This window comes from Bufo gargarizans, chromosome 5, assembly GCF_014858855.1.
Source record: "Bufo gargarizans isolate SCDJY-AF-19 chromosome 5, ASM1485885v1, whole genome shotgun sequence".
Lineage (NCBI taxonomy): Eukaryota > Metazoa > Chordata > Amphibia > Anura > Bufonidae > Bufo > Bufo gargarizans.
In genome coordinates this window covers 462,926,200-462,954,173 of record NC_058084.1, presented here as the reverse complement: position 1 = coordinate 462,954,173, position 27,974 = coordinate 462,926,200, and the positions used below count along the sequence as shown (strand labels likewise).

At 46.3% G+C, this 27,974-nt stretch overlaps 1 protein-coding gene across 10 annotated transcripts in view; it reads right to left on the bottom strand.

Moving 5' to 3' along the window:
- Positions 1-27,974, bottom strand: part of AKAP9 (A-kinase anchoring protein 9) — a 241,452-nt gene that overhangs the window by 75,631 nt on the left and 137,847 nt on the right. For all 10 annotated transcript variants that reach the window (XM_044292951.1, XM_044292944.1, XM_044292945.1 and 7 more), the window contains one exon: positions 21,081-21,301. In XM_044292951.1, coding sequence (XP_044148886.1) covers positions 21,081-21,301 — 221 coding nt within the window. The remainder of the gene's footprint in view (positions 1-21,080; positions 21,302-27,974) is intronic.

The window sequence follows — 27,974 nt, the reverse complement described above, 5'->3', positions numbered from 1 at the left end:
CCTGTCTGCAGGCTGTGTGTGGTATTGCAGCTCCATGCCATTTATTTCGATGGAAAATGATCCATGTGTGCGCCACAAAAAATAGGACATGACTGGCCACAGACCCCACAGGGAAATCTCCCAGAGGACAGCCCAAGCCCTCCTCACTGCCGCTGGCCGGGTACATAACGATCTCATGATCCTAGCATTAATTAAAGGGGTTGTCCAAGTTATATTTATTGATGACCTATCCTTGTATAGGAGCGGTCTTTACCGTTGAAATGAATGGAGCGGCTTGGGTGTAATTACACCTGCTCACCACTGCAGATGCAACGGCGAGCAGGCGACGCTGGCACGGCGCGCGCCTTCTCTTCAAACAGCTGATCAGCGGGGGTGCCGGGTGTCGGACCCCAGACGATCTGATATTGTCGACCTAGCCTGAGGATAGGTCATCAATAAATATAACTTGGACAACCCCTTTAATGATAGGAGCAACCTCCAGAACTCACCTTTATCAACGTCCTCAGGACGGGCAGAAGCATTTTGTGCTGCGCTGCGGTATTTGTTTCAGCTGGGGTGGTATTTTGTGTTGCACTATGGTATTGCTGGCCCCGCCCACTTCTGGTCTCCCTGCCTTCTGTCAATTCGGACCCCCCTAAAACATTTTATTTTTATTTTCCAAGGCTTTCTTTAAAATTCCCAGTCCGTCCGTGCACAGACCCACTGAAGTCAATGGGTTCACACCGTGAGGAAGCGTGCACACGGCCGACATCCATATTTTGCGGATCCGCAAAACACTTATGGTCGAGTGAATGTCCTCTAACCAGCAGAATTCACCCCACCAGACACAATGTCTGGTTTAATAGGACTGATCCTGCTGACAGGTCCTCTTTAAGTTTACTCAATTATCTTCCATCAGAAATGGTGGAGCTCCAGCTGTTGCGAAACTACAACTCCCGGCAGCTGTAGGCTGTCCTGGCATGATGGAAGTTGTAGTTATGCAAAAGCTTGGAGGGCCGCAAGTTTGGCATCTCCGTTTTGATTTTCCTCGGATTTCTTGACAAATTCTAAGGGTCCACTTGAGTTAAAGAACTTTGTGGTCACCTCCACCCTAGGGTAACATTTCTTACCCAACGCATTTACATCCCAGCCCGTCAAAAAGTCAGCACAAACAAGACGGGAGGCGAGATCAACCACAGGCTGCCCACAAACTGACTGCGCCCTAATGTCTACATGACAGTACTGACCTATACCGCCATATACCGCAGCCAGGGCTGTCCTGTCCTATCACGTACTGAAAGCAGAGGAGGCTGTATTGCGGCACAGAGTCCCTATGGTTGTGTATTACAAAGCCATAGACACTCCCTGTGACGCCATATGGAGCCTCCATTTCCTCTAGACGTGATGCTTCTTCTGGAGGATACCTCCATAATGTGGCATCAAACTCTATGGCAGGGGTAGGCAACCTACAACTCCCAGCATGCATACTTGCTTTGCTCTTCTCAGAGCTCTCACAGAAATGAATGGAGCATGCTGGGAATTGTAGTTTCCCAACAGCTGGAGGGCCGAAGGTTGCTGACCCCCGCTCTGCAGTTACAGTGTCGTCTGATAGATAGGAATCGGTGACATCCACAAACAGAGCGGAACTACAGACGGCTCCGGCACCTGGGCGACGCACAATAAAACTCGAAATGCTCGACCGGCGACAGCTTCCTCTGCTGATCCTCCCATACATATGCATTCTCCGCTTGGCTGAGCATGCATATGTAGTGAATGGGGGGAAAGCCACTTCCAGACGCCTCTAGCAGCGACTAATCTCAAAGAGAACAAAGGGATGGGGTATGTTGAAATCCAAAAAGCCTGATCCTTATGTCTTCAGCACTGGCACAGAGTTGGAAGAACGCCATGCACATGAGATAGTCGTCCATACCCGCCGCTCATGGTTATGGTCAGCTCTCATCCTCTTGATCAGGGGAGCAGCGTTGCAGTAACCAGGCATGGCCACTACATAAGAGGGCGCTATGCAGTTAAAGAGGACCTGTCACCACTCTTGACATGCATGTTTTAATGGTTGCATGCTTCATGCATTCCCCATATAATAACAATTCTGGAACATCTGTTCTTATGTCTGTATGTTGTGCTGTTCCTTTATTATTTCTGCTAGAAGTTATGAATGAATTGCTAGCAGTCTGCAGTGAGGGTACAGAGGGGAGGTAACCAGTTGGGGGCGTGTACCTGCACAGACTGACAATGGCAGCACTGATTGGTTAGAGTTACTGGTTACCTCCCCTCTGTACCCTTACTGCAGACTGCTAGCAATTCATTCAGAACTTCTAGTACAAATAATAAAGGAACGGCACAACATACAGACATAGGAACAGATGCTCCAGAATTGTTATTATATGAGGAATGTATGCAGCTATGAAAACAGGCAGGTCAGGAGCAAGGACAGGTCCTCGTTAAGATGCCAGTATGACAGCATAGCTGACTCCATGTGCTGTCTGCATTTTTGTGGCCCCGTCGAAATCCACAAAAAATGTGGATCGGAACCAAAATACAGACGTGTGCATGAGGCCTAAGGGAGGATTCATACGACCATGATCGGCCACGGTCCGTGTGCACGAGCCCTTACAAAAATATGCAATACAGCTGCATGCTGCTAGGCAGTCATATACGGCTTAGCAAAATATGGACATACTGAAATCTGTATGGATGAGGGCAGTAGTCAGAGGCGGACTGACCATAGACCCTACCGGGAAATTTCCCTGTGACCGATGACCAGGAGGCCACCCAAGCCTCCTCACTCAGCTGGGGGGGTACGTAACTATCTGAGGCATTCAGCATTAATGAATGTTAGGAGGATCAGGTACTTCTGCAACTGGCTGGGGCCGCAGGTGCTCTCCTAAATTCAAGCCCTCAAGGACAGTGATATGGTAGAATACTGTAACGGAAGAGGCAGTCTATTGTGCTGCACTGTGGTATTTGGTTCTGCTGGGGCGGTATGTTGTGCTGCACTGTGGTATTTGGTTCTGCTGGGGCGGTATGTTGTGCTGCACTGTGGTATTTGGTTCTGCTGGGGCGGTATGTTGTGCTGCACTGTGGTATTTGGTTCTGCTGGGGCGGTATGTTGTGCTGCACTGTGGTATTTAGTTCTGCTGGGGCGGTATGTTGTGCTGTACTATGGAATTTGGTTTTGCTGGGGCGGTATATTGTGCTGCACTGTGGTATTTGGTTCTGCTGGGGCGGTATGTTGTGCTGCACTGTGGTATTTGGATTTGCTGGGGCGGTATGTTGTGCTGCACTGTGGTATTTGGTTCTGCTGGGGCGGTATATTGTGCTGCACTCTGGTATTTGGTTCTGCTGGGGCGGTATGTTGTGCTGCACTGTGGTATTTGGTTCTGCTGGGGCGGTATATTGTGCTGCACTCTGGTATTTGGTTCTGCTGGGGCGGTATGTTGCGCTGTACTGTGGTATTTGGTTCTGCTGGGGCGGTATGTTGTGCCGCACTGTGGTATTTGGTTCTGCAGGGGCGGTATGTTGTGCTGCACTACCGTATCACTGGCCCTGCCTACTTGAGTTGCCCCACCTCCATTCAGTTTGGACCCGCCTACAACATTGGGCTATTTTCTAGGTATTTTTCCAGGGCCACTTTAAGTTCCCGGGTCTGCCTCTGACAGCAGTAATCAAGAACGGCAATATGCGGGTAGGCTCAGCCCAGAAAGCACTGCACTTATGTCCACGATGAGCATTTTACCCAAAAATTAATTAAATACTATCCAATATAAGTCACTGTGTCATCTTATGCTGTATTTGTCCTATCAGCTCCTGGAAAAGCTGAGTGACAACCAATATGATGGCCATTACAGCAACCACAAGGGTTGTCATGGGGTCCCATGATGTATTCTAATTGCATTGGACCCAGGACTGGGTTACAATACTGTGATGGAGGCCACAGCTTTTCCAGAGCCGGATACAACGAATATATCCACATCCATGTTTGCTGTTATTCTAAGGTCTCTTCCTTATCTATTGAAGCGGACTTCTTCTTCTTCGCCCCAGGACAATGGGGCAGGTGGCGTCCTCTGCAGGGTAAACAGGGTGAGGTCACATCCTTGTCTTGGAGGAGCAGGTCCTGCAGAAAGCCTGGAAGGCTCCCAGTCTGTATTTGCTGATCATTACACATAACCTCATACATGTGTACAAATTGGGGAGCTGTGTACACAACAGGCATATAAATCCTTCTAATCTCCGCTTCCATAGATGTTCTCACCCAGTAGATACATAGAAATGGTGAGAAAGGGAAGGGACATGAAACACAAGGACGGCGCAACACGGGAGCAAACCTAGAGGCACAAACTAATACACGGATATACACTGCGCGGCATCACAGAGGGATTTAAAGAGGAGCAAGCACCGCTTCCCCGGGCCCTGCATGAGCCATAACACAGTGCACTGGAGGGTTCCTTTAAAATATTTTGTAATATCGGCATGGATAATGTATCACCAAGAATTTTACAATTTTGTACTAATTAGGCTCAAACATGATAGTTACTGTATATCTATTTTTCTTCTTTTTTTATTTTTTTTTGCAGGTTTTGTTCTTTTTTTAAATCTATTTTCTACAAGATTAAGGGTGCGTCCGTCTTGCCGGAAACTCTGCATTCAGAAATATGCTTTACAGCTCATTGTGCAGGGACGGGGAGTAGTAGAGCTGTCCCCATCACCAACTGTGTGTGTGAGAATGGTGGATCCTGTAGTATCTATGTATAGGTGGTATCGTTCATTTTTATCCTGCCCATGATGACAATGAGAGGACTGCTGAGGGGTGATGCCTACAGAACAGTCAGCCTATTAGGAGCTTAGTCGACAGAGTGAAAACAGTCTGAATACTAGTTTTTTTTATTTAATATTAAGTGACGTGGAATATTAGGGGAACAAAAACCAAAATGTTTGAAAAGATATGTTTCAAGGGGTTGTGCACCTTTGGAGGGGCTCTGCCAACCCCTCCATCCTTCCTTTTGGGCAGACCTGTGAAGAGAAGCATACTTACCTGCTTCCCAGCCTCAGCTGCTCCGCTGCACTCTCAGGATGTAAACTTCGGTCTTGACACCGCTGCAACCAATCACTGGTCGCTGCGGTGACCTGCTCCCCTTGCAACACGTAACCCTCGGACATGAAGTAATGGGAGCAGGTCGCCGCTGCGGCCAGTGATTGGCTGCAGCAGTGTCAAAATTGAAGTCTACATCCTGGGGCGCAGCAGAACAGCCGAGGAGAGAAGGATCAGGGAGATAGCATTGGGAAGCAGGTAAGTATGCTTGCTTTGCAGGTACGCCCAGGAGGAAGAGGGGTTGCCAAACTGCCCACCCCTCCCTCTCCCTTCCCCAAAGGTGCACAACCCCTTTAAACATAAAAGCTTAAATTTTGTGATGACACATCCCTTTAAGTAGTAAACAGACTACGGTAGTCCAGCATTCTGAAATTTCAGGGCAAATGATTCAGAATACACAGGGTCCAAACAGCAAACAACCCGGGACATATCTGCATATCCAGCGGTTTTCACCCCAAAGTAAGATATGGCATATTGCTGATAAAGAACAAGGAATTTTTAGCCATTTTTAAACTATTCAGTAATGGGAGCTGTAGGGGCCCTCTTCTGTACTAGGGGTAGACCCCCCCTTTCCCAAACTATCAGACTTTTAAAGCATATCCTATGGATATGTCATAAGTGCTTGATGCTGGAATAACCCTTTAATTTGTGAAAACGTGTTCACCCTGAGAGGATTGCAAGTGGTAGCTAGATAACCTTACACAATACACTGGAGGATACATTTAAATTCAGATAGAAATATAGGATATGCAGATATGTCACGTGTGCAGCGTATCTCATCAGGTGCCGCGCCATCTAAACCCTGGGGCCTGAATACCAAAGAAACAACGCTACAGCAGCAGAAGATATTCTACACCAGGAAACTATAACCTGATGCGTGACGCCGATGCTCAGCCGGTATCTGGTGACAGGAGGGCAGTTTGCATTTTCCAGTTTTGGAGCCTGGATACTGGTCTCGCCTAGGTGCCAGAACCCGGGCCCATCAGAGGATCTTCTGGTACGCTGGTGGGCCTCTGAGACTCAGGCTCTGACCCAATAACAGGCCTCAAAGGTCATGCAGTCCTGCTTAAAGGCCGCCGCTGCATCTCTCCGTCACGCAGATGAAAACATGTTGGGGAGATGCGGCGGCGGCCGAGCGGGCATCAGAAGCGACACGGGTGCCAGGGAACGAGGTAAGTACAATCTGTGTGAGGGGCCTGGGCATTTGGGGGGGACGGACATTATAGGGGTTGGATATATGTTCCCTCCTTCCGCTGCTGTAAGAAACGTCTAATTTATGATGAGGCCAGTGCCTCTTCATAAACTAGGCATGTCGATGGCAGTCCTTGCACCTGGTGATAAAAATACTCCAGCCCATACCCACCCAGCGTAGTTTTTCTCCAACATTTACACCAGGCATAAATGAGCCCACCACACGCCCCCGCTCCGTCCCCGTCCAACTCCTGAACACGGCGTGAAATCGGCCACGAGACTAAATATCGTCGCACGGCCACTTAAAAAAGGGACTTACAAGTTACTACTATTTAGTCAAAAATTGTTGCAAGTCCCAAGTCCCGTAATAAATGACCCCCAATGTATGTGAAGGGCTGCACTATATAAGGGAGTAAAATAAATAAAACTGCCCTACGCAGCAAACAGAGATGACCGACGTTACAAAACTGGGGAAAAACCCCACTGGGCCGGACCCTGGAATAAGTAAATGCAGGATGAAAGATTATACTTACCCCGCAAGGAGTGGGATCATAGTAATAATGGTGGATTACACGGGGAGGACATTTCCACTAATTACAAGGTTTGGTTCACGGAGCTGCACTTTAACTAAAAGTACATGACCTCCTGTGAGCAGGGATGAGACTGGTTACGCATGCTGTTAATTTACAAAAAAAGACCATGATAAAAAGGCTGGCGTTACACAGCCGAGGACTGTCCGGCCGGGCGGAGCATGCGGGCACATCATTGCTCCGGCGAGAACGACTGGAGCAGCAGCGCTGGAACGGTGGGGGTGAAATAGGAGAGAATCCATCCATCCCCTGCTCTCCAGATGTGTCTGTACTAGTAATTGCTGATATTCGCCATGAAATAACAGCATATTTTCTTAAAACTCTGCTTTGTGCTCTTCCTCTCTTATTCCTGCTGGAAATTTATAATCATATCGACCAAGCGTCATTAGTAGGTAGCTACTCTGATTAGACAGTGGCAGACTGTACGGTATGGAGAATGGAGATCTGCCAATGTCTAATCAGTGCCGCCAACTGGTTATAACCGGTTGTCAGTTTATTCATATATTTTCAGGAGGAATAACAGAGGAATGGCTTAGTGCAGAGTTCTAAGAAGAGATGATCCAGGTCATTGTATTCTCCAGCTTACCCGTCCTGTCACACTACGGTTCTCCGGGGAGCTAATGGCGCGGGCCTCATGCACACGGCTGTATTACAGCATTGTACAACCTTTGAGTTAGCGCCCATGCACATAACCATGGTTTTGGTACCGATTCGCATTTTTGGCGGGTCAGATGAGAAACCAATTCACTTCAATGGGGCCGTAAAAGATGCGGACAGCAGACTGTGTCTGTCCACATCCGTATGTCCATTCCTTGACCCGCAAACAAAAATAGAACATGTCCTATTCTTGTCCATTTTGCGGACAAGGATAGGACAGTTCTACAGAGGGCTGGACGTTCCATTCCGCAAAATATAGAACGCACATGGCCGGAATCTGTGTTTTGTGGACCACAAAACTGGCTGCGGCCGTATGCATGAGCCCTTATACGGAGCTGTGACAGGACACCCATAAGCTTACATAGGACTGCTGTACTTCCGTAATGTATGAGAACCAGGGTTGATTATCAGCGCTGTGCTGTGTGGACCTTGATAAACAATTCAGCCCTGTGAACCTACTGAAAACACAGACACTATGGCAGCTACCGCCGAGCCGTAGACACTGAAAAAACCTCTGCATGGTGCCTCCAGCACTGTGTGCCCCTCCAGATACAATGCATCTCTGTAATATGGCACACATCAACCGATCCCTGCTGGTCTAGTGGCTAGGAGTCTCTGTAATATGGCACACATCAACCGATCCCTGCTGGTCTAGTGGCTAGGAGTCTCTGTAATATGGCACACATCAACCGATCCCTGCTGGTCTAGTGGCTAGGAGTCTCTGTAATATGGCACACATCAACCGATCCCTGCTGGTCTAGTGGCTAGGAGTCTCTGTAATATGGCACACATCAACCGATCCCTGCTGGTCTAGTGGCTAGGAGTCTCTGTAATATGGCACACATCAACCGTTCCCTGCTGGTCTAGTGGCTAGGAATCTCTGTAATATGGCACACATCAACCGATCCCTGCTGGTCTAGTCGCTAGGAGTCTCTGTAATATGGCACACATCAACCGATCCCTGCTGGTCTAGTGGCTAGGAGTCTCTGTAATATGGCACACATCAACCGATCCCTGCTGGTCTAGTGGCTAGGAGTCTCTGTAATATGGCACACATCAACCGTTCCCTGCTGGTCTAGTGGCTAGGAATCTCTGTAATATGGCACACATCAACCGATCCCTGCTGGTCTAGTCGCTAGGAGTCTCTGTAATATGGCACACATCAACCGATCCCTGCTGGTCTAGTGGCTAGGAGTCTCTGTAATATGGCACACATCAACCGATCCCTGCTGGTCTAGTGGCTAGGAGTCTCTGTAATATGGCACACATCAACCGTTCCCTGCTGGTCTAGTCGCTAGGAGTCTCTGTAATATGGCACACATCAACCGTTCCCTGCTGGTCTAGTCGCTAGGAGTCTCTGTAATATGGCACACATCAACCGTTCCCTGCTGGTCTAGTCGCTAGGAGTCTCTGTAATATGGCACACATCAACCGATCCCTGCTGGTCTAGTGGCTAGGAGTCTCTGTAATATGGCACACATCAACCGATCCCTGCTGGTCTAGTCGCTAGGAGTCTCTGTAATATGGCACACATCAACCGTTCCCTGCTGGTCTAGTCGCTAGGAGTCTCTGTAATATGGCACACATCAACCGTTCCCTGCTGGTCTAGTCGCTAGGAGTCTCTGTAATATGGCACACATCAACCGTTCCCTGCTGGTCTAGTCGCTAGGAGTCTCTGTAATATGGCACACATCAACCGTTCCCTGCTGGTCTAGTCGCTAGGAGTCTCTGTAATATGGCACACATCAACCGATCCCTGCTGGTCTAGTCGCTAGGAGTCTCTGTAATATGGCACACATCAACCGATCCCTGCTGGTCTAGTCGCTAGGAGTCTCTGTAATATGGCACACATCAACCGATCCCTGCTGGTCTAGTCGCTAGGAGTCTCTGTAATATGGCACACATCAACCGTTCCCTGCTGGTCTAGTCGCTAGGAGTCTCTGTAATATGGCACACATCAACCGTTCCCTGCTGGTCTAGTCGCTAGGAGTCTCTGTAATATGGCACACATCAACCGATCCCTGCTGGTCTAGTGGCTAGGAGTCTCTGTAATATGGCACACATCAACCGTTCCCTGCTGGACTAGTGGCTAGGAGTCTCTAATTCAGCACATCAACTGCTCCCTACTGGTCTAGTGGCTAGGAGTCTCTGTAATATAGCACACATTAACCGCCCCCTGCTGGACTAGTACCTATGAGTCTCTGTAATATGGCATGCTTCAAATGTTCCCTGCTGGTCTAGTGGCTAGGAGTCTCTGTAATATAGCACACATTAACCACCCCCTGCTGGACTAGTAGCTATGAGTCTCTGTAATATGGCATGCTTCAAATGTTCCCTGGTGGTCTAGTGGCTAGGAGTCTTTGTAATATGGCACACATCAACCGATCCCTGCTGGTCTAGTGGCTAGGAGTCTCTGTAATATGGCATGTCTTAACTGTTCTCTGCTGGTCTAGTGGCTAGGAGTCTCAGAATGTGGCATGCCTTGCACAATTTCTTTATTCTTATGGATTTCAAAATAATTTTGGATCCCCTTCCCCATGAGTTTCCAAACTAGAGACACAACAAAGTATGGCATGGGCCAATAGCAATCTATGGGTGTTGCATTATAGATCAATCCCTTAAAGGGCAGCCAACAAGAAAAGCCTCCTGCCGTGTGGGAAAAGGACCAGAACCTCTGCCGTACTACGGCTCTGTCTGGAGGAGATGTAAAAAGGGACTATGTGGTCAACTGCCAGAAGGGGAAGGAGACTGATTTAGCCCAGAGCCTGACCCACCAGCAGCACAGAGTAAAAGGTGGGCACATGGAATCTAAAAAATTCTTTAAAACCGCCATTAACGGCTTTGCAGGACATGTATAGAAATGATTCATAGGATAACTCCCTAAACTGCAGTCACACCTGAATGTTGAGACCAACCAAGCTACTTAAAAAACTGGATTACTCAGTGCTTAAGTAGGTAATTAATGCCCAGGTGACCACTACAAAAATGATACCGCTGAACCTAACCACGAAGCATGACACCAGCAAGCATCTGCTATTTAGAAGCATTATGATGCCCTTTTAATTAAATGGTTGAGCAATGTCCTGAAAACACAATACGCCAAGGACACAGACGCCTCCTACACAGGCGACAAAGCAATTTCAGGTCATTTAACTCCACCCTAATGAACGATGACTCGGAATTACATGGAGTTACTGATTAAGGGGTTGTCCTAATCCCCTTCTTCCCCCACTTAGCCCCTCTGACATTTCATGCTCTGATGCTCTCCCTTGCCCTGAATCATGCAGGGCTTTTTCTGGAGATCCGGTGACGTACTGGGCTCTCCGTGGGTAAAGCTAGTGGAGGTTTCCGCCCATCAGTGGACCGGCTTTGGGCGGGCTTTAGCGCTGCCCTAGCCTGTAAAACGGGAATCACCGGGAACACTGCTAGGTGGAAGCCTCTGCCTAGCAGTGTAAAAATATAAACAAAACAGCCCTTGCCTGCGCGATACAGAGGGCCTGCCTGGGTGAAAGCGGGGATATGTCCGGTTCAGCTCTAAACCCAGACAACCCCTTTAAAGAGAACAAGTGCTGCCACTTTTTGAGCATATGACTTTTATTAATGGAATTTATAATACTTAAAAGGGGTTGTGCAGCCAGTACACATCGATGACCTATCCTCAGGATACGCAGTGTGATCCTGAAGAGGAAGCAATGCCGGTACGAGTGCCGCTGATCGGCAGGACCGCCACCGATCAGATATTTATGACCTATCCACAATATGTACTGGCTGCACAACCCCTTTAATGACCACTTATGTCGCCAAAGCTCATTGTCCGTGTATGAACACAGTGACAGGTTCCCTTTAATAAGTGTCTCCACTTTGGCGGGAAGGGAGGAGCCCGACGAGGATTTCTGAGTGTTAGGCCTCATGCACACGAACGTATTTTCTTTCCATGTCCGTTCCATTTTTTTTTGCGGACCGTATGCGGAAGTTACTCTGTGTGCATGTCCGTATTTCCATTTCGCTAAAAAAATATATATAACATGTCCTATGATTGTCCGAATTACGGACAAGGATTGTACTGTTCTCTGAAGGGCCAGCTGTTCCATTTCGCAAAATACGGAATGCACACGGATGTCATCTGTATTTTATGCGGATCCGTTTTTTGCGGACTGCAAAATACATATGGTCGTGTGCCTGAGCCTTTAAGTAGTGACTAATTCATCCCTCTACGGCGGTATACAGCCACGGCCGGTGCTGCGCTGTGATTCATACACCCCAAGGTAATACATGGGAAACTTGAATGGCGGACCCCTCTTTTATTAAGGCCTCATTCACACGACTGTATTTTTTGCTGATTGGATGCAGACCATTCATTTCAATGGGTCTGCAGAAAATGTGGACAGCACATGCCTATCCGCATCCGTATGTCTGTTCCGCAGTCCCGCAAAAAAGACAGAACTTGTTCTATTCTTGTCTCCCCCCCCCCCATTAAAAGGGTTTTCCAGCACTTAGATATTGATGACCTATTGTCAGGATAGCTCATCACTATTCAATTGCTGCAGCGGGGATCCGACAACCAGCACCCCCACCGATCAGCCGCTAGCTTTAGAAACTGTACAGTACGCATCAAAATATGTGGATATGTGGACGCTTTAAAAGGGGTGTCAAGGATTTTAGTACTAAAGGCCTATCCTGAGAATAGGCCATCAATATGTGATTGCCGAAGGTGTGATACGAGCTGTGGATAGGCCATGAACAGTAAAATCATGGACGGGGAGCAGGTAAGTATACTTCCCTTTGCAGGTCTTCTCAGGATGGGGGGGTTGCCAACCTCCTTTGCAAAAGGTTCAAAAATCCCTACTTGCTAAAAGAGTCCTCTAATAAAAAAATAATAATATGACAGTGCACGATACACGGGGACCTATGGTATGGCTGACATACACCAGCAAACGCAGTGTGAACAGACCCTAGAACAAACAGTCATGTGCTTCCAACTAGTCATGGGCTCCATTGGAGGGGAAATTATTTCAGACATTTTTGGAATCTTAAAATACAGCGGGCATCTGCGCCCCCGGGGGCTATTAAGTAATATATTCAGCAATGCTTGCAGGATATGCAAGTGAGAATGTGCAAGCAAATATATATGTATGCTGGGTGTGCGCTGTGTATGTATGCAAGGGAATGCAGAAGATAATACACGTATGTAGTACGTGCACACATGCAGCGTCGGACTGAGGTCCCTTGGGGACACCAGAGGAAATTATCCTGAAATCATATCCTCTGTATATAGGAAGATGGGTGTATATAGAGCATGGGCCCCATCAGAGGATCCTCTGGTGGGCCAGTCCGACCCTGCACACATGCCTGTAGGATGAACATGCTATACAAGTGTGAACGTGTAAGTGTATGTGCGCATTTAGTAATTGAATGCACTCTTGTAACATAAGTAAGTGTGAAAGTACAAGTAAATGTAAAATATTACGTAATGCATGTATGCAGTATGTGTATGACTGCAGGATAAACGTGTAAATGTACAAATAAATGTATGTAGTACATGTATGCCTTTAGGATATGTATGTATGTAGTACATGTATGTACAGTATGCCTGTAGGATATGTATGTAGTACATGTATGTAAGGTATGCCTGTAGGATATGTATGTATGTAAAGTATGTATGTAGATTATGATGTATGTAGTACATGTAGAGCATGCTTGTACGATACGCATATATTTGCAGCAGGGATCAGCAACCTTCATCACTAAAACTGTTGTGAAACTACAACTCCCAATATGCTGTACTCTTTTATATGGAAGTTCATAAAGGAGCTGGGCAAATGTGCATGCTGAGAGTTTCACAACAGCTGGCATTCCGGAGGTTGCTGACCCCTGACGTACAGTATGCTTTCAGGTTATGCGTGTATGTAGTGTATGTATGTATGTATGTATGATATGCTTGTCTGTAATGCATGTAATATGTATGTACAGTATGCTTATAGGTTTTATATATATATACAATATGGTTGTAAGTTATGTATGTAGTATGTAAAGTACGCTTGTAGGGTATGTATTTAGTATGTGTATGTACAGTATGCCTGAAGGTTATGTATGTATGTGTATGTACAGTTTACTTGTAGGGTATGTATGTAGTATGTGTATGGACAGTATGCTTGTAGGGTATGTATGTAGTATGTGTATGGACAGTATGCTTGTAGGTTATGTAGTATGTGTATGGACAGTATGCTTGTAGGTTATGTATGTAGTATGTGTATGGACAGTATGCTTGTAGGTTAGGTATATAGTATGTGTATGGACAGTATGCTTGTAGGGTATGTATATAGTATGTGTATGGACAGTATGCTTGTAGGTTATGTATATAGTATGTGTATAGACAGTATGCTTGTAGGGTATGTATGTAGTATGTGTATGGACAGTATGCTTGTACGGTATGTATGTAGTATGTGTATGGACAGTATGCTTGTAGGGTATGTATGTAGTATGTGTATAGACAGTATGACAGTGGGGTATGTATGTAGTATGTGTATGGACAGTATGCTGGTAGGGTATGTATGTAGTATGTGTATGGACAGTATGATTGTAGGGTATGTATGTAGTATGTGTATGGACAGTATGATTGTACGGTATGTATGTAGTATGTGTATGGACAGTATGCTTGTAGGTTATGTATATAGTATGTGTATGGACAGTATGCTTGTAGGTTATGTATATAGTATGTGTATGGACAGTATGCTTGTAGGGTATGTATGTAGTATGTGTATGGACAGTATGCTTGTAGGGTATGTATATAGTATGTGTATGGACAGTATGCTTGTAGGGTATGTATATAGTATGTGTATGGACAGTATGCTTGTAGGGTATGTATGCTACATTCCTATGAGTAAATCTAGTTCATGTATGTATTAATTTATGTATGTTTTGTAGAATAGAGAACTACGGTACGTTACCGTCAGGGCAGACACTAATGTCATCCGACCTATACTATATCTAAACTCATGTCACGCCACACTGTCACTAAGATGACCCAACCTTCACAGAGACCTATTCAGCAGTGACATCACCTTCTCAATTTAACCTGCCCTATATGTGACCATGATGTCCACCATAGCAAACAGACATCCTGCAGTAGTAAAACTGGCAACGTGATGGATGAAAATACATAGTAAGAAATAAAACCAAAACCAGGAGTAAGGGGAGGGCAGAAGACGTGCCGCTCAGAGAGCCGCCATGTTTTGTTCTGCTCCATTTAGAATCAAATCAACAACTTGTCAGAAGTGATGCGAGAGATTCAGGTGTTCAACCTCCGCACTGTCCTCACCAGCTCTAACCATTCCCTGCGCGTCATACCCCTCCACTCATCAGCCCTAACACATCTTTCATGTCTTAGTACATGGAAACATTAAGCCATGAAACTGGAGACTCTGTAAAGTCGTATTACACACCTTCAAGACTAAACTGAGGCAGCTGAACATAGAGTCACTAACCTTGAGGGTCTACAACTCCTACAAAGGCTAACCAACCAAGGGGGTCCACTACCAACCAAGGGGCTCCTCTACCAAACAAGCGGGGTCCACTACCAACCAAGTGGCTCCTCTACCAAACAAGCGGGGTTCACTACCAACCAAGTGGCTCCTCTACCAAGCAAGAAAGCGGCTCCACTAGCAAGAAGGGGCTACACTACCAACCAAGGGGTTTCACTAACAACCAAGGGGTTTCACTACCAACCAAGGGACTCTGGTACCAGACAAGGGGCTCCGCTACTAGCCAAGGAGCATCGTTACCAACCAAGTGGCTCCTCTACCAAATAGGCGGGGTCCACTACCAACCAAGAGGCTCCTCTACCAAGCAAGCAGGGTCCACTAGTAACCAAGGGGCTCCTCTACCAAGCAAGCAGGATCCACTAGCAACAAGGGGCTACACTACCAACCAAGGGACTCTGGTACCAGACAAGGGGCTCCGCTACTAGCCAAGGAGCATCGTTACCAACCAAAAGACTTCTTCTACCAACCAAGGGGCCCCCTACCAACCTAAGGGCATCACTGCCAACCAATGGGTTCCACTACCAAGCAAAGGGCTCCGCATTGAGTGTCAACGAGAGGCAACCTTCATGTAATGGAAGCCAATGGTGCTTGAGTTGAGGAACTATGAATCCCAAAGACCTGAATAACCCAAAGGAAACAACATATACTCACGCTGTATGGTGGGGAGGGCAAGGATATTGAGGAGACTACTTTTAATATGTGGCCATTTTTTTGGTGACTGACGTGGCTGATGGCGGTGTTCACCACAATTGCATTCCTGTCATTCAGATCCCAAGTGAAAGGGTGAGGGTCGGGCAACGGGATGTGAGTTTCCACTTCATAGGCGTCTTCTTCTTGGCCGGAGGGCCAAAGGCCGCTGAGAATGTCCGATGCCCACAAGGATTTGTGCGAATCCATCGCAGGTGATAAGGTTATAGGGGGTCCAAACTTCTAGGAGAGCCTCAAATTCTTTCCTCCATGCAGAAATGTGGACATGGTCATGTTATTAAGACCAAGCATGGTGGTGTGTTCACCTTGCGTGGTCGAAGGAAGGTTGCAGCATCCTTAAATGGGCCAAATAATCCTCCGACTTTGGAAGTGTCCACGTTTGCAAAGGAAGTAAGATCTAAGCTCTGGCCACATCATGCAAAGCAGGTTGTACTAAGAGTCCATCAAGTGTCAGAGCCTGGTATTGATTCAGGAGTCTGCTGTCACAGGGATAAGACCCTCATGGTCACCAAGGGGCAGAGAACGTCCGCTGTCAAAAGCACCAACTTTCCTCGCCTGCACTTTGCAATATCCGCAACGTCTTCAATCCTGCACGACAAATCTGCTGCCTCCCACAGAGCAAAAATTGCTTCGCTCCCTGCCCTCTGTGTGAAAGAGACACAGCGGAGGGAGTGGCCTGATACCTTCAGGCAGGTAAAGATTAACTCCTAACAGACCGGACGGGCGAGCGGCCAGAAGTCTCACAACAATGCCGCATAGCCAGCCTCCAGGCACAAAGTAATGCAATACACCCACGAATACCTGTCCACATCACAGTTGTCACTCGCCTTACAGATTAAAGGGCAAACATTGTGTTAGAGTATACAAAAAACCCAAACCATGCGATCGTTTGGCTGACGGCAGCCCCACTAAATCCCGTAACTGGACGCAGTCACAGGATTACAACCGCATGGAGGTGACGGGACGTCAAATTTAGGCTATGTTCACGCTTAATTTGCGGATTTGCTCGCAGTGGACAACCACTGTGGCTTCCAACGGCGTCCGCTCGGACAACGCGCCATGGGAGGGCATGTCCTTTTGTGGAGCGCTCGCAGCTATAAACCGCAGACGAATAAGGCGCAGTGCAGCCTCCCATTGAAAACGATGCACGGCTATTTCTGCCCTGCTGCCAGCGTTTATTTTTTTTTGGGCGCAGCATCAGATGACAAAAAAAAACCTCTGTGTGAACATTCCCTTATGCATACAGATAGCGCGAATATGTTTGTACCAAGAGTTATTCAGCGGCGTTGACCAGCATATGACTGGGGAGGTCCGACCCACATGCCCCCCCAATCAGATATTGATGACCTATAAGCAGGATAGGCAATCAAAACAAAAATCCTGGAATAGCCCTTTAAATATGTCATAATCAGGCACTCAGTGGGCACTGGTATGAGAAAACTGAGGGTAAAATAAAAAAAATTGCCCATATGGCCTCATGCACACGACCGTTGTTGTGTTCCGTGTCCGTTGTTCCGTTTTCCGTGATTTTCTGCGGACCCCTTGACTTTCAATGGGTCCGTTAAAAACTCGGATAATGCACAGTTTGTCATCCGCGTCCGTGATCCGTGTTTTCAGTCCGTCAAAAAAATATGACCTGTCCTATTTTTTTCACGGACAACGGTTCGCGGACCCATTCAAGTCAATGGGTCTGTGAAAAAACACGGATGCACACAAGATTGTCATCCGTGATCCGTGTCTGTTTTTTCCTATTATTTGCAAGGCAAACTTGACTTAGATTTTTTTTCACTTTCCTTCATGTCTGGTGATCCTCCAAAAATCAAGGAAGACACACGGAAACGGATCACGGAACAACGGAATCCCGTTTTGCGGACCGTGAAAAAATACTGTCGTGTGCATGAGGCCTAAATCTCATGAGTTACATGTGGATTTTGCTGCTGATTCTATCCTCCACATTGCAAGGGGTGAAGTCCACTTTGGAAATCCACTGCACAAATTGACAGGCTGGGGATTTAAAAACCGCAGATCAATTTCTGCATGGATTCTGTGCAGATTTTTCCTGCAAACTTTGGATACTACGGTCACCCCATACTGATACCCGGCCGTCTACGTTCTCCCACCAGACTCTACTTCCTGGAAATTCCTATTCAGGCTTCGCTCACATCAGCGTTCAGCCTTTCGGTTTAGGAGCAGGAGAACGGAAAGGGCGTATTCCACACATAACTGAGCCAAACGGAACCTAAGGACCCCCATAGACTATAATGGGGTCCGTTAGGTTTCCGCTCAGAGGAAGATTTTGGAGCGGAGACAAAAGTTGTGCTCGCAGGACTTTTATCTCCGCTTCAAAAATCATCCTCTGAGCGGAAACCTAACGGACCCCATTATAGTCTATGGGGGTCCTTAGGTTCCGCTCAGCTCAGTTATGTGCTGAATCCGTCCTTTCCGTTCTCCTGCTCCTAAACGGAAAGGCTGAACGCTGATGTGAGCGAAGCCTTAGCCAAGCAGTGGGTGACCCATCTCAGGCAGTGATTGGCTGAGCAGTCACTTCCTGTGTGTCAGGAGGGAACGGGAAGTAGAGACTGGGCAGCAGATCGTGGTTTATACCCCACCTAGAGGCTCATTTGCATAAATTATAACATAATTTTTCTAAGTAATGCGGGCACATATGAACATGGGACCAACACAGATGCCTTCAGCTGCCAAGTGCACATGTAACAGGTCAGCCAGTGTCATAGGGACAAAACTGCTGACAGATGCCCTTTAATATCATGAAACTGGACAACCCCTTTAATTAATTAAACTAAGAATTAATAAATTAATGCATAAGTGAATGAAAAAATGAATGTGTAAATAAATGCAATAGCAAGCAATGATGAATAAATGCAGCAGAACGGAGCAGCGTCTCCTGACTCCAGGTGAGGATACAGAAAGTTGTCACAAAAAGGTATTTGCTGAAAGGTAAACTCGGCACTGCTACATCTGGCCCTGAATAGGAAGCATAACCTGTCATGTACATAATGATTACCCTCCCCGGCTCTCATTTTATGTAAATCTGGTGAGATTCCCAGAAAGGTAACGATGCATGGTATTAATGAAATCATCCGTACCGTGCCGCTGAGCATTACATGAGGAGTGTTACTGTACTGGGAGCCGATTACATATTTGGACGCTAAAGGGTTTTTCTGGGACTAAAATATTGATGACCTATGGACAAAAAAGGCCATCAATATCAGATTAACGGGGGCCTGACTTCTACCATCCCCCAACAATCAGCTGTTTAGAGGGCCTGCGGCACTTGCATAAACACTGGTCCTCCTCCTCGGCCTGTGGCTTCACGTTTATCGGTCACACTGCCTTTGTGCAGCTCAGTCCCATTCAAATGAATGGGAGTGAGTTGCAATACCAAGCACAGCCACTATACAATGAACTGGCGCTGTGCTTGTTATACTCTTTGGAGGCAGCTGCACTAGAGAGCAGCGGCCCCTCTCTAATATAAAATAAATTTGTCACCAGTCCGCAGTAATGTTATGCAGCAGGTCCGAAAAAGTGATGTGGGATCAATCACACTTTGAACAGGTAAGATATATGGAGTTCGGACCGCGCTTCTGATCAAGGCCAGCATAAAAAAATCCCAGCGTCTGCTGTTTTTGCCCGACCCGGGTTTCACTCCTAGAGCTTGGTCAGGGGCACCTGACGAAGCTCTAGGAGTGAAACCCGGGTCGGGCAAAAACAGCAGACGCTGGGATTTTTTAATGCTGATTTTAAAAAGTTGTCTTGTAAGTATGGACAAATAAAAACTTTTAAACAAATATCAACGGAGCTTCACTATTGCAGAAGCCACTTTTGTTCACAGAAACTTCTAAGAATTCAAAGAAAATAACTGTAGATTCATCTGAGGTATACCTGATTTGAGTCCGCGTGTGGATCCTGCCGGATTGCATGAGAACGTGGCTGTTCTGATAGAACAGGAACAACTAGCTACGGAGGGATTGTATTCACGCCTTGTCTTCTACAGCATTGTGTGAGTATAATCTGTGCAGTGCAGGTTATTTTGTCATACGGACTTACACTATTATAATCTTTACTAGTTGCAGGATATCCATCCAAAGGATATTTGCAGCCCTCGGCTCTCTTGTTAAAGGAAGAAGGAATAAGAACTTATACACTGGCCTTGATCAGAAGCGCGGTCCGAACTCCATATATCCGGCCCCTCTCTAAGGCTACGTCTACACGACGACATTTGTCGCGAGATAGATAGGGCACAACTACACTGCAACATTTGTAGCACCAATGTCGCGCGACAATTTTTATAATGGCAGTCTATGGTGTCGCACTGCGACATGCTGCAACTGCGACGCAACAGTCGCAGAAAAATCCATCTCAAATGAATTTTCTGTGACTGTTGCGCCGCAGTCGCAGCATGTCGCATGTTGCAGTGCGACACCATAGACTGCCATTATAAAAATTGTCGCGCGACATTAGTGCAACAAAATGTCGTCGTGTAGACCTAGCCAAACAGTTGACCGGCGGGATTGTCGGGAGTCAGACCCCAACAGATAGGAAACAGATGACCCATCCTGAGGATAATGTTAATTGTATTAATAATGCGATTTTCAACAACCACAGCCAAATTCAGCTTTTCCTGTCAGACTACCAGGTGTTCCAGCACTAGGGCAGACATACCACATGTGCAGCTGGGGCAACAACAGGGACTAATTAGGTAAAGGGCCCACCGAAGAAAATAACACTGCACCCTACTCTCTATTAGATTGCATCTAACCCGAGTTGTGACGGTTTAGAAACAAACAAACAAAAAAATCAGCTTTCTTTCAAAAACAGCAGCAGCACACGTGTCCACAGTTTGTATGCAGTACCGCTCACACACTTGTCTGGCACAGGTGCCCATGCAGCCTATGGCCCCGGTAAAGCACAATCCATCACTCCTAAGAGGGGATTTATGCAAGTCCACGGGTGGTGCCCTTTACGTCACACCAGCCAGTGTCCACGAAATAAGGTCAGTGGCACCATTGCTACGTTCTATGGGGCCTGGGATGTCCCCGAAGAAGTCATGTAGTGTGATTTTTGGGCAATGTCAATGGTTTCTTATGGGAAATAAAATTGCAAACAAAAAACTACAACAAATAAATTCACTTGCAATTTTCGGGAACACTACCACTGCGAACCACGTCTCCATGAGCCGATGCCATTCAGGAGACCGGGAACGCTGGATGACCATGCCTATGGAAGCCATGCTGGTGGTCAGAAACAGATACAAGAAGGCAGCTGAATTGTAGCCGCTCGACATACCTGGTTGCTCGTGTCATTAATGGCCTCCAGGAGTTTCTCCACAGCAGCTTGGAGCCGGGTGCTGATGTTAAGTATCTGAGCCTCCTCATCAGGACTCAGATCTGCCCCTGAAAATCCTTCTTCTGTGAACTGAAGGGCAACATCCAGCTCCTCCTCAGATGCTACTGACCAAAGTGCTGCACCTTCTACTCCAACACCGACATCACCGTCATCAGGACTGGCTGCAGAAGAAATAATTGAAGTTGTCAATGTATTATTCATTCTGAGCTCCCTCAAAAATATATCCCACTGGAGGATCCACCACATCCATGAAAGAAGAGAATCCACCACATCCATGCAGACAGCAGAGGATCCACCACATCTATGCAGAGAGCAGAGGATCCACCACATCTATGCAGAGAGCAGAGGATCCACCACATCCATGGAGACTGCAGAGCATCCACCACATCCATGGAGACTGCAGAGCATCCACCACATCCATGGAGACTGCAGAGCATCCACCACATCCATGGAGACTGCAGAGCATCCACCACATCCATGGAGACTGCAGAGCATCCACCACATCCATGGAGACTGCAGAGGATCCACCACATCTATGCAGAGAGCAGAGGATCCACCACATCCATGGAGACAGCAGAGCATCCACCACATCCATGCAGACAGCAGAGGATCCACCACATCTATGCAGAGAGCAGAGGATCCACCACATCTATGCAGAGAGCAGAGGATCCACCACATCCATGGAGACTGCAGAGCATCCACCACATCTATGCAGAGAGCAGAGGATCCACCACATCCATGGAGACAGCAGAGGATCCACCACATCCATGCAGACAGCAGAGGATCCACCACATCTATGCAGAGAGCAGAGGATCCACCACATCCATGAAAGAAGAGAATCCACCACATCCATGCAGAGAGCAGAGGATCCACCACATCCATGGAGACTGCAGAGCATCCACCACATCCATGGAGACTGCAGAGCATCCACCACATCCATGGAGAGCATTCACCACATCCATGGAGACTGCAGAGCATCCACCACATCCATGGAGACTGCAGAGCATCCACCACATCCATGGAGACTGCAGAGCATCCACCACATCCATGGAGAGCATTCACCACATCCATGGAGACTGCAGAGCATCCACCACATCCATGGAGAGCATCCACCACATCCATGGAGACAGCAGAGCATCCACCACATCCATGCAGACAGTAGAGGATCCACCACATCCTGCCGGCTTTTTGTGGCCCCATTGAAATGAATGGGTCCGCCATCTGATCCACAGAAAAAATTTAAAATTGCGTATTGGATGTGGACCAAAAATTCAGTCATGTGCATGGGGCCTTACATTGGGGATTTTCATCTGTTGCAATTCACAGGCGAATTCTGCAGCAAACGCGCAGCAAAATTCTCAATAGATCTACATGTGCATTTTGTTTTAAAAAATCTGCCCTATGGGGCAGTAGCATCAGACCTCAGGCACATGGGTATTGCAGGAATTCACTTAAAGGGGGGTGCCCCATTACAACAACCTTACCCCCCTGAGTATCTGAGTGGCGTCAGTCTGACCGCTGGGGTCCTAGCTGATCACAAAAAAGGGCACATATTCCCCCATTTGAACGGAGAGGCAGACATGAATATGGGTCCATTTGACTCTATGGGCCTGCGGGATATTGCGGAGTATGAGCACTTGGCTAACTCTGAATGGTAGCGAGCAAGGGCCCCTGTTCTCGTGATAGGCAGGGTCCCCAAGGGTAGGACACTTATCCCTTATTTTGTTGATATTATAATGGGACAATCCTTTTAAATTAGGATTTTCATACATTCTATTAGGCAACTGTAAGTTATACGGGGGAAAGGTTCTCTGTTCAGGATCCTCATCTCTTGGCCAGAGTGTGGAACGGTTACAAAGAGCGTCTCTTGCTCTGGAGGACCCGTCCTGTCCTGTATCACATAGAAAAATCATTGATATGAATGGACAGTGTGTAATACTTCATTTCTCCTGTGGTGGCGCTGCAGGGAAGTTCAACACTTACTGCCAGGTTTCCTCACTGATTACTGAGGATCCCAGAAGGAAGATACTATGTGATCAGTGTGTTGTCAAGAGTCCCTTCTAACAAGTAGGGATTGTCCAAAGCGGAGATCCCCCTTAATATAAGGAAAGAAAAAAACAATCTAAAGATGAAGATAAACTAATTTGCATTCGCTCCATACATCTGCCGTCAGGATTCGTATGTTCCATATTTTTTCCTATTGATCTCTACAAATATTTGGATAATTTGCTTCTAGTTTCTTACATTGGCAGATGGGTGCAGGCGGAGCTCTCCTATAACATATGCCGTCTCCTTATTGCTGCCTGCTCTACATATGGAGCTTCTCATTAACCACGGCTCCTGATTTATATGCCAAATCTTCAGCCAGCACTTGTCAGATCTTGTGCCCGCACATCACACACATCGTCACGCCCAAGTCACGTTAGGATGCAATGGCACCAATGGAATGGATGCCCCTAGGCCACGGGTGATGAACCAGTGGTACACATGAGGACACGGGGATATGCTGCCAAATGAATGGAGCGGAGGTCACTGACCACCCCGCCTAGAGAAGGGGGCGATTACACTGGCTGCAGCTGCCCATGGAGTGGGCACATCATGGGGCCACCCTGGCAGTCAGTGTGTACAGAGGGGACACATGGGCGGCGGAGTGTGGGGTGTCAGGGTGTATGACAGGGTAAGGGTTTGCCACTTCTAGAGCTTCCCATGTCAGGACATGGCGGTATATGGCATTTCTCACATTATCAGGAAGTGTCCAATACCCTTATAGAAGACAGAGAGAGGAAGACAGAGACAGACATGGAGAGATAGAGAGGAAAAGAGACAGACAGAGAGAGAGAGAGGAGGACAGAGACAGACATAGAGAGATAGAGAGGAAAAGAGAGAGACACAGAGAGAGAGAGAGAGAGAGAGAGAGAGGAGGACAGAAACACAGAGAGAGAGAGAGGACAGAAACACAGAGAGACAGAGCGAAAGAGAGGGAGACAGAGACATACATAGGGAGATAGAGAGGAAAAGAGAGAGACAGATAGATTAAGAGAAAAAGAGTCACAGAGAGAGATACACACAAAGGAAAAGAGAGAGAAAGTGAGGGAGACAGCAAGAGACAGACATACATACAGAGATAGGAAAATAGAGAGACAGAGAGAGAGAGAGAGAGAGAGAGAGAGAGAGAGATTGGGAGGGAAAGAGTCACAGAGAGAGTTACACACAGAAAGGAAAAGAGAGAGATGGAAACAGAGACAGAGGGAAAGAGAGGGAGACAGACATACATACAGGAGTAGGAAAATAGAGAGACCGAGAGAGAGAGAGAGAGAGAGAGAGAGAGAGAGAGAGAAACATTCACAGAGAGAGACACACAGAAAGGAAAAGAGAGATGGAAACAAAGAGAGAAAGAGGGAGACAGCAGGAGACAGACATACATACAGAGATAGGATAATAGAGAGACAGAGACACACAGAAAGGAAAAAAGAGAGAGAGATAGAAACACAAAGAGAAAGAGAAAATGAGAGACAGACACAGAGAAAGAGAGAAACAGAGGGACAGAGCAGACAGAGATGAAGAGGAAAGAGAGAGAGGAAGACAGAGAAAAAAAAGGAGGGAGGGAGAGAAAGGCAGAGACACAGAGAGATGGAGAAAGAGGTGGAAACAGACAGAGGGAAGAAAGAAAAAGAGACAGACACAGAGAGAAACAGAGACAGAGGTTGAAAAGGGAGACAGAGAAAGAGAGAGAGAGAAAGGAACTGTGAGAGACAGAGAGAGAAAGAGGGGGAGGGGGAGAGAGAGAGAGAGATATAGAGACAACGAGAAAAACAAGGAGACAGAGACAGAAAATGATGGCGAGAGAGAAAGACAGAGAGGCCGGTATTTCATGGATGTGCTGGCATTACTATACATGTAACTGCAGCGCCACACAGTGTACACTGTGATAACTGCACCGCCACACAGTGTACACTGTGATAACTGCACCGACTGCCCAGAATAAACACGTGTGAGAAGAAATAATAGAAACTAGAAAAGCTACAATTTCTGGGGAAACTGTGTGACATGTTCATGCCTCCACCAGTAGTCTGGAGTGGGCGGAGTAACTGGGTGGAGTGGCTTGAGTGGCTGGAGTAACTGTGGAAAGGTTGGACTGGGCAGAGAAACTTTATGGAGTGGGCAGAGTAACTCTGTGGAGTGTTTGGAGTGAGTAAAGATAGTCAATATTACACTAACTAATTGATTGATCAAATATTAAAAAGTGCACATGGCAAGCTTGATAGAGCGAGAAATGCATTTCAACTTTTATTTATTTATATAGCACATTTAATTGCAATGTTGTTGCCCAAAGTGCCTGACAGTTACATTTTTCATAAAAACATTAGCAGCCGATTTGTGTAGGTGGGCTTGAAAATGAGGGAGTGGTGGCAGTTTAGAAATCATGTCCTGATTTTTCAGCTCACACTCTAGCTTTCGTCATTCTGCTGGCTGCTCACACACCTGGGTTCCTATGGCAACTCACTCTACAGCAAGGGCAGAGAAGAGCGGTTAAAAACAAACTCCTCCAACTTGCTCACTTCACTGGTGGTTGCCATCGTCAAACAGTTGTAGTTTAAAAATTATAAATCCTACATGAAGAGCTTTATATTGTGAGAATCACAAGACCCAGACCTACATTTTTCTGCATAGTAGTTCTCTGAAATATAAAATGAAGGCACAGTCGCAGTTTAGAAATTGTCCTACAAATTTGAGGTGGCTAGAGTGGAGTTTCAAGGAATGTCAATGGGCGGCGTGAGTTGCAAACAAATGGTCATATTGTGAAAACTATCAGGACTATGGCTTAGCCGTGGACATTTTTAGTGGCAGCAGGGATAGCTGAACGTTTTGAGTAGGTGGGCTTGAAGATGAGGGAGTGGTGGCAGTTTAGAAATCATGTCCTGATTTTCAGCTCACACTCCAGCTTTTGTCAGCTCCCACTCTGAACATTCCACTATTCATTCTTATCGGACCAATTTTGCCAGAAAAACGCCGAAATTTTTGTGAACCATTAAGTGAAATGTTCCACAAAGTAATAGCACACCAATCTGGACCAATCCGCACGTTTCGGTATATTACTGTCTATGTAGTGTAATAACTGTGGGAGGAGTTAGGGTGGTAAATTTGTCTATAATAATAAGAATATATATGTGAGATAACAGTAAGTGGTCTTGCCGTGCAATAAGGAGAGATGTAAACCGTCCCCTCACTGACTGCCAATACACTGGACTTACTGAGGGAGGACTAAGGAGTAGTGATGAGCGAACTTCTGTTTTAAGTTCGGCGTCTAAAGTTTGGCTTCCGGTTAGCGGAGAATCCCGATCTGGATCCGGATATGGATTCCGACTTCCGTTGTGGTCCGTGGTAGCGGAATCAATAATCGGCCATTATTGATTCCGCTACCACGGACCACAACGGAAGTCGGAATCCATATCCGGATCCAGATCGGGATTCTCCGCTAACCGGAAGCCGAACTTTAGACGCCGAACTTAAAACAGAAGTTCGCTCATCACTACTAAGGAGTTTAAAGGCGTTCTCAGTTTTTTATTTTTTTTTTGGTAAATGTATTTCTAATATATGTGTTGAAATTTGACCATTCTACTTAAAATCTCTGTTTGCTGTCAGTGAAAACTCTTATCTTTCTATCCACAGCATATAAATTTGCCCTGATCCCGTCCAGCTGGCACAGGGACACAGTTCACTAGAGGGGAAGGACCTGCCATGTAATAGAGCCCAGCAGCTCCCCTCCAGGCCTCACCCCTCACAATTAATAGATATAAATGTCCGTATTACCGTCCATCAATTGTGCGTACTTGGGAATAACAAAATAACACATTAAATGCAGACTACACCAACTTTGTGGTTTTTCTGCCATCATTATTCTGTGCTAATATGCAAGTTCTGTTAAAGATCCAAAATGTTGTTCTGGTTATGTAAAGATTAGATTTATATTATTTTTTTCCTTGAAAAAGATCCCCTTCCCACAGTAAACAGAAACAAGAAACAGTACATTTGTGTTTTTTCGGCAGCTGCCACTAGAGGGGGCTCCAAGCATATGGATTTATACAGCTCCCGCTGAAATCAGGAATACACCTGTATGCAGTAATCTCCTATGCTCCCCCTACAGGTCACTGCAGAAATGCATTGTTTAACCCTTAGGATACTGGAGTTTTTTTTCATTTCCTTATCTTCCTTGAGCCATAACTTTGTTATTTTTCTGCTCACATAGCTGTATGAGGCACAAGTTGTTCTTTCTCATGCCACAATTTAAAATGGTATTGGAAATAAAATGCAATTCCCGTTTGCGGTGTTCCGTTTGCGGCAAAACTGACCCGTGCCCTTCATTCTCTGGGTTAGTATGATTACAACGATACCACATATGTATAGGTTTTTTAAGGCTAAATTATGTAAAAATAAATTTTAAAGTTATAAAAAATATATATATTTTTTTTTACATCACCATATTCTGACCCCCATAACTTTTTTAAAGTTATATCTACTGAGCTGTGTGGGGGGACTCATTTTTTGTGGGACAACCTGTAGTTTTTATTCATACCATTTTGCAGTGTGTGACTTTTTGATCACATTTTGTTACTTTTTTGGGGTAAAAGAAGCAATGACAAAAATGGTAAATTAGCCATTTTGACCCTTTTTTCTGTTACACCATTTGCAGTATTGGAAATATTTTTATTATACTTTAATTGTATGGGCGTTTTCAGTCGCAGCGATACCCATGACGTTTATATTTTTTGTTAGTTTTTTTTTATTATACGGAAAGGGGGTGATTTAAACTTTTATATTTGTATTTTTTTTATT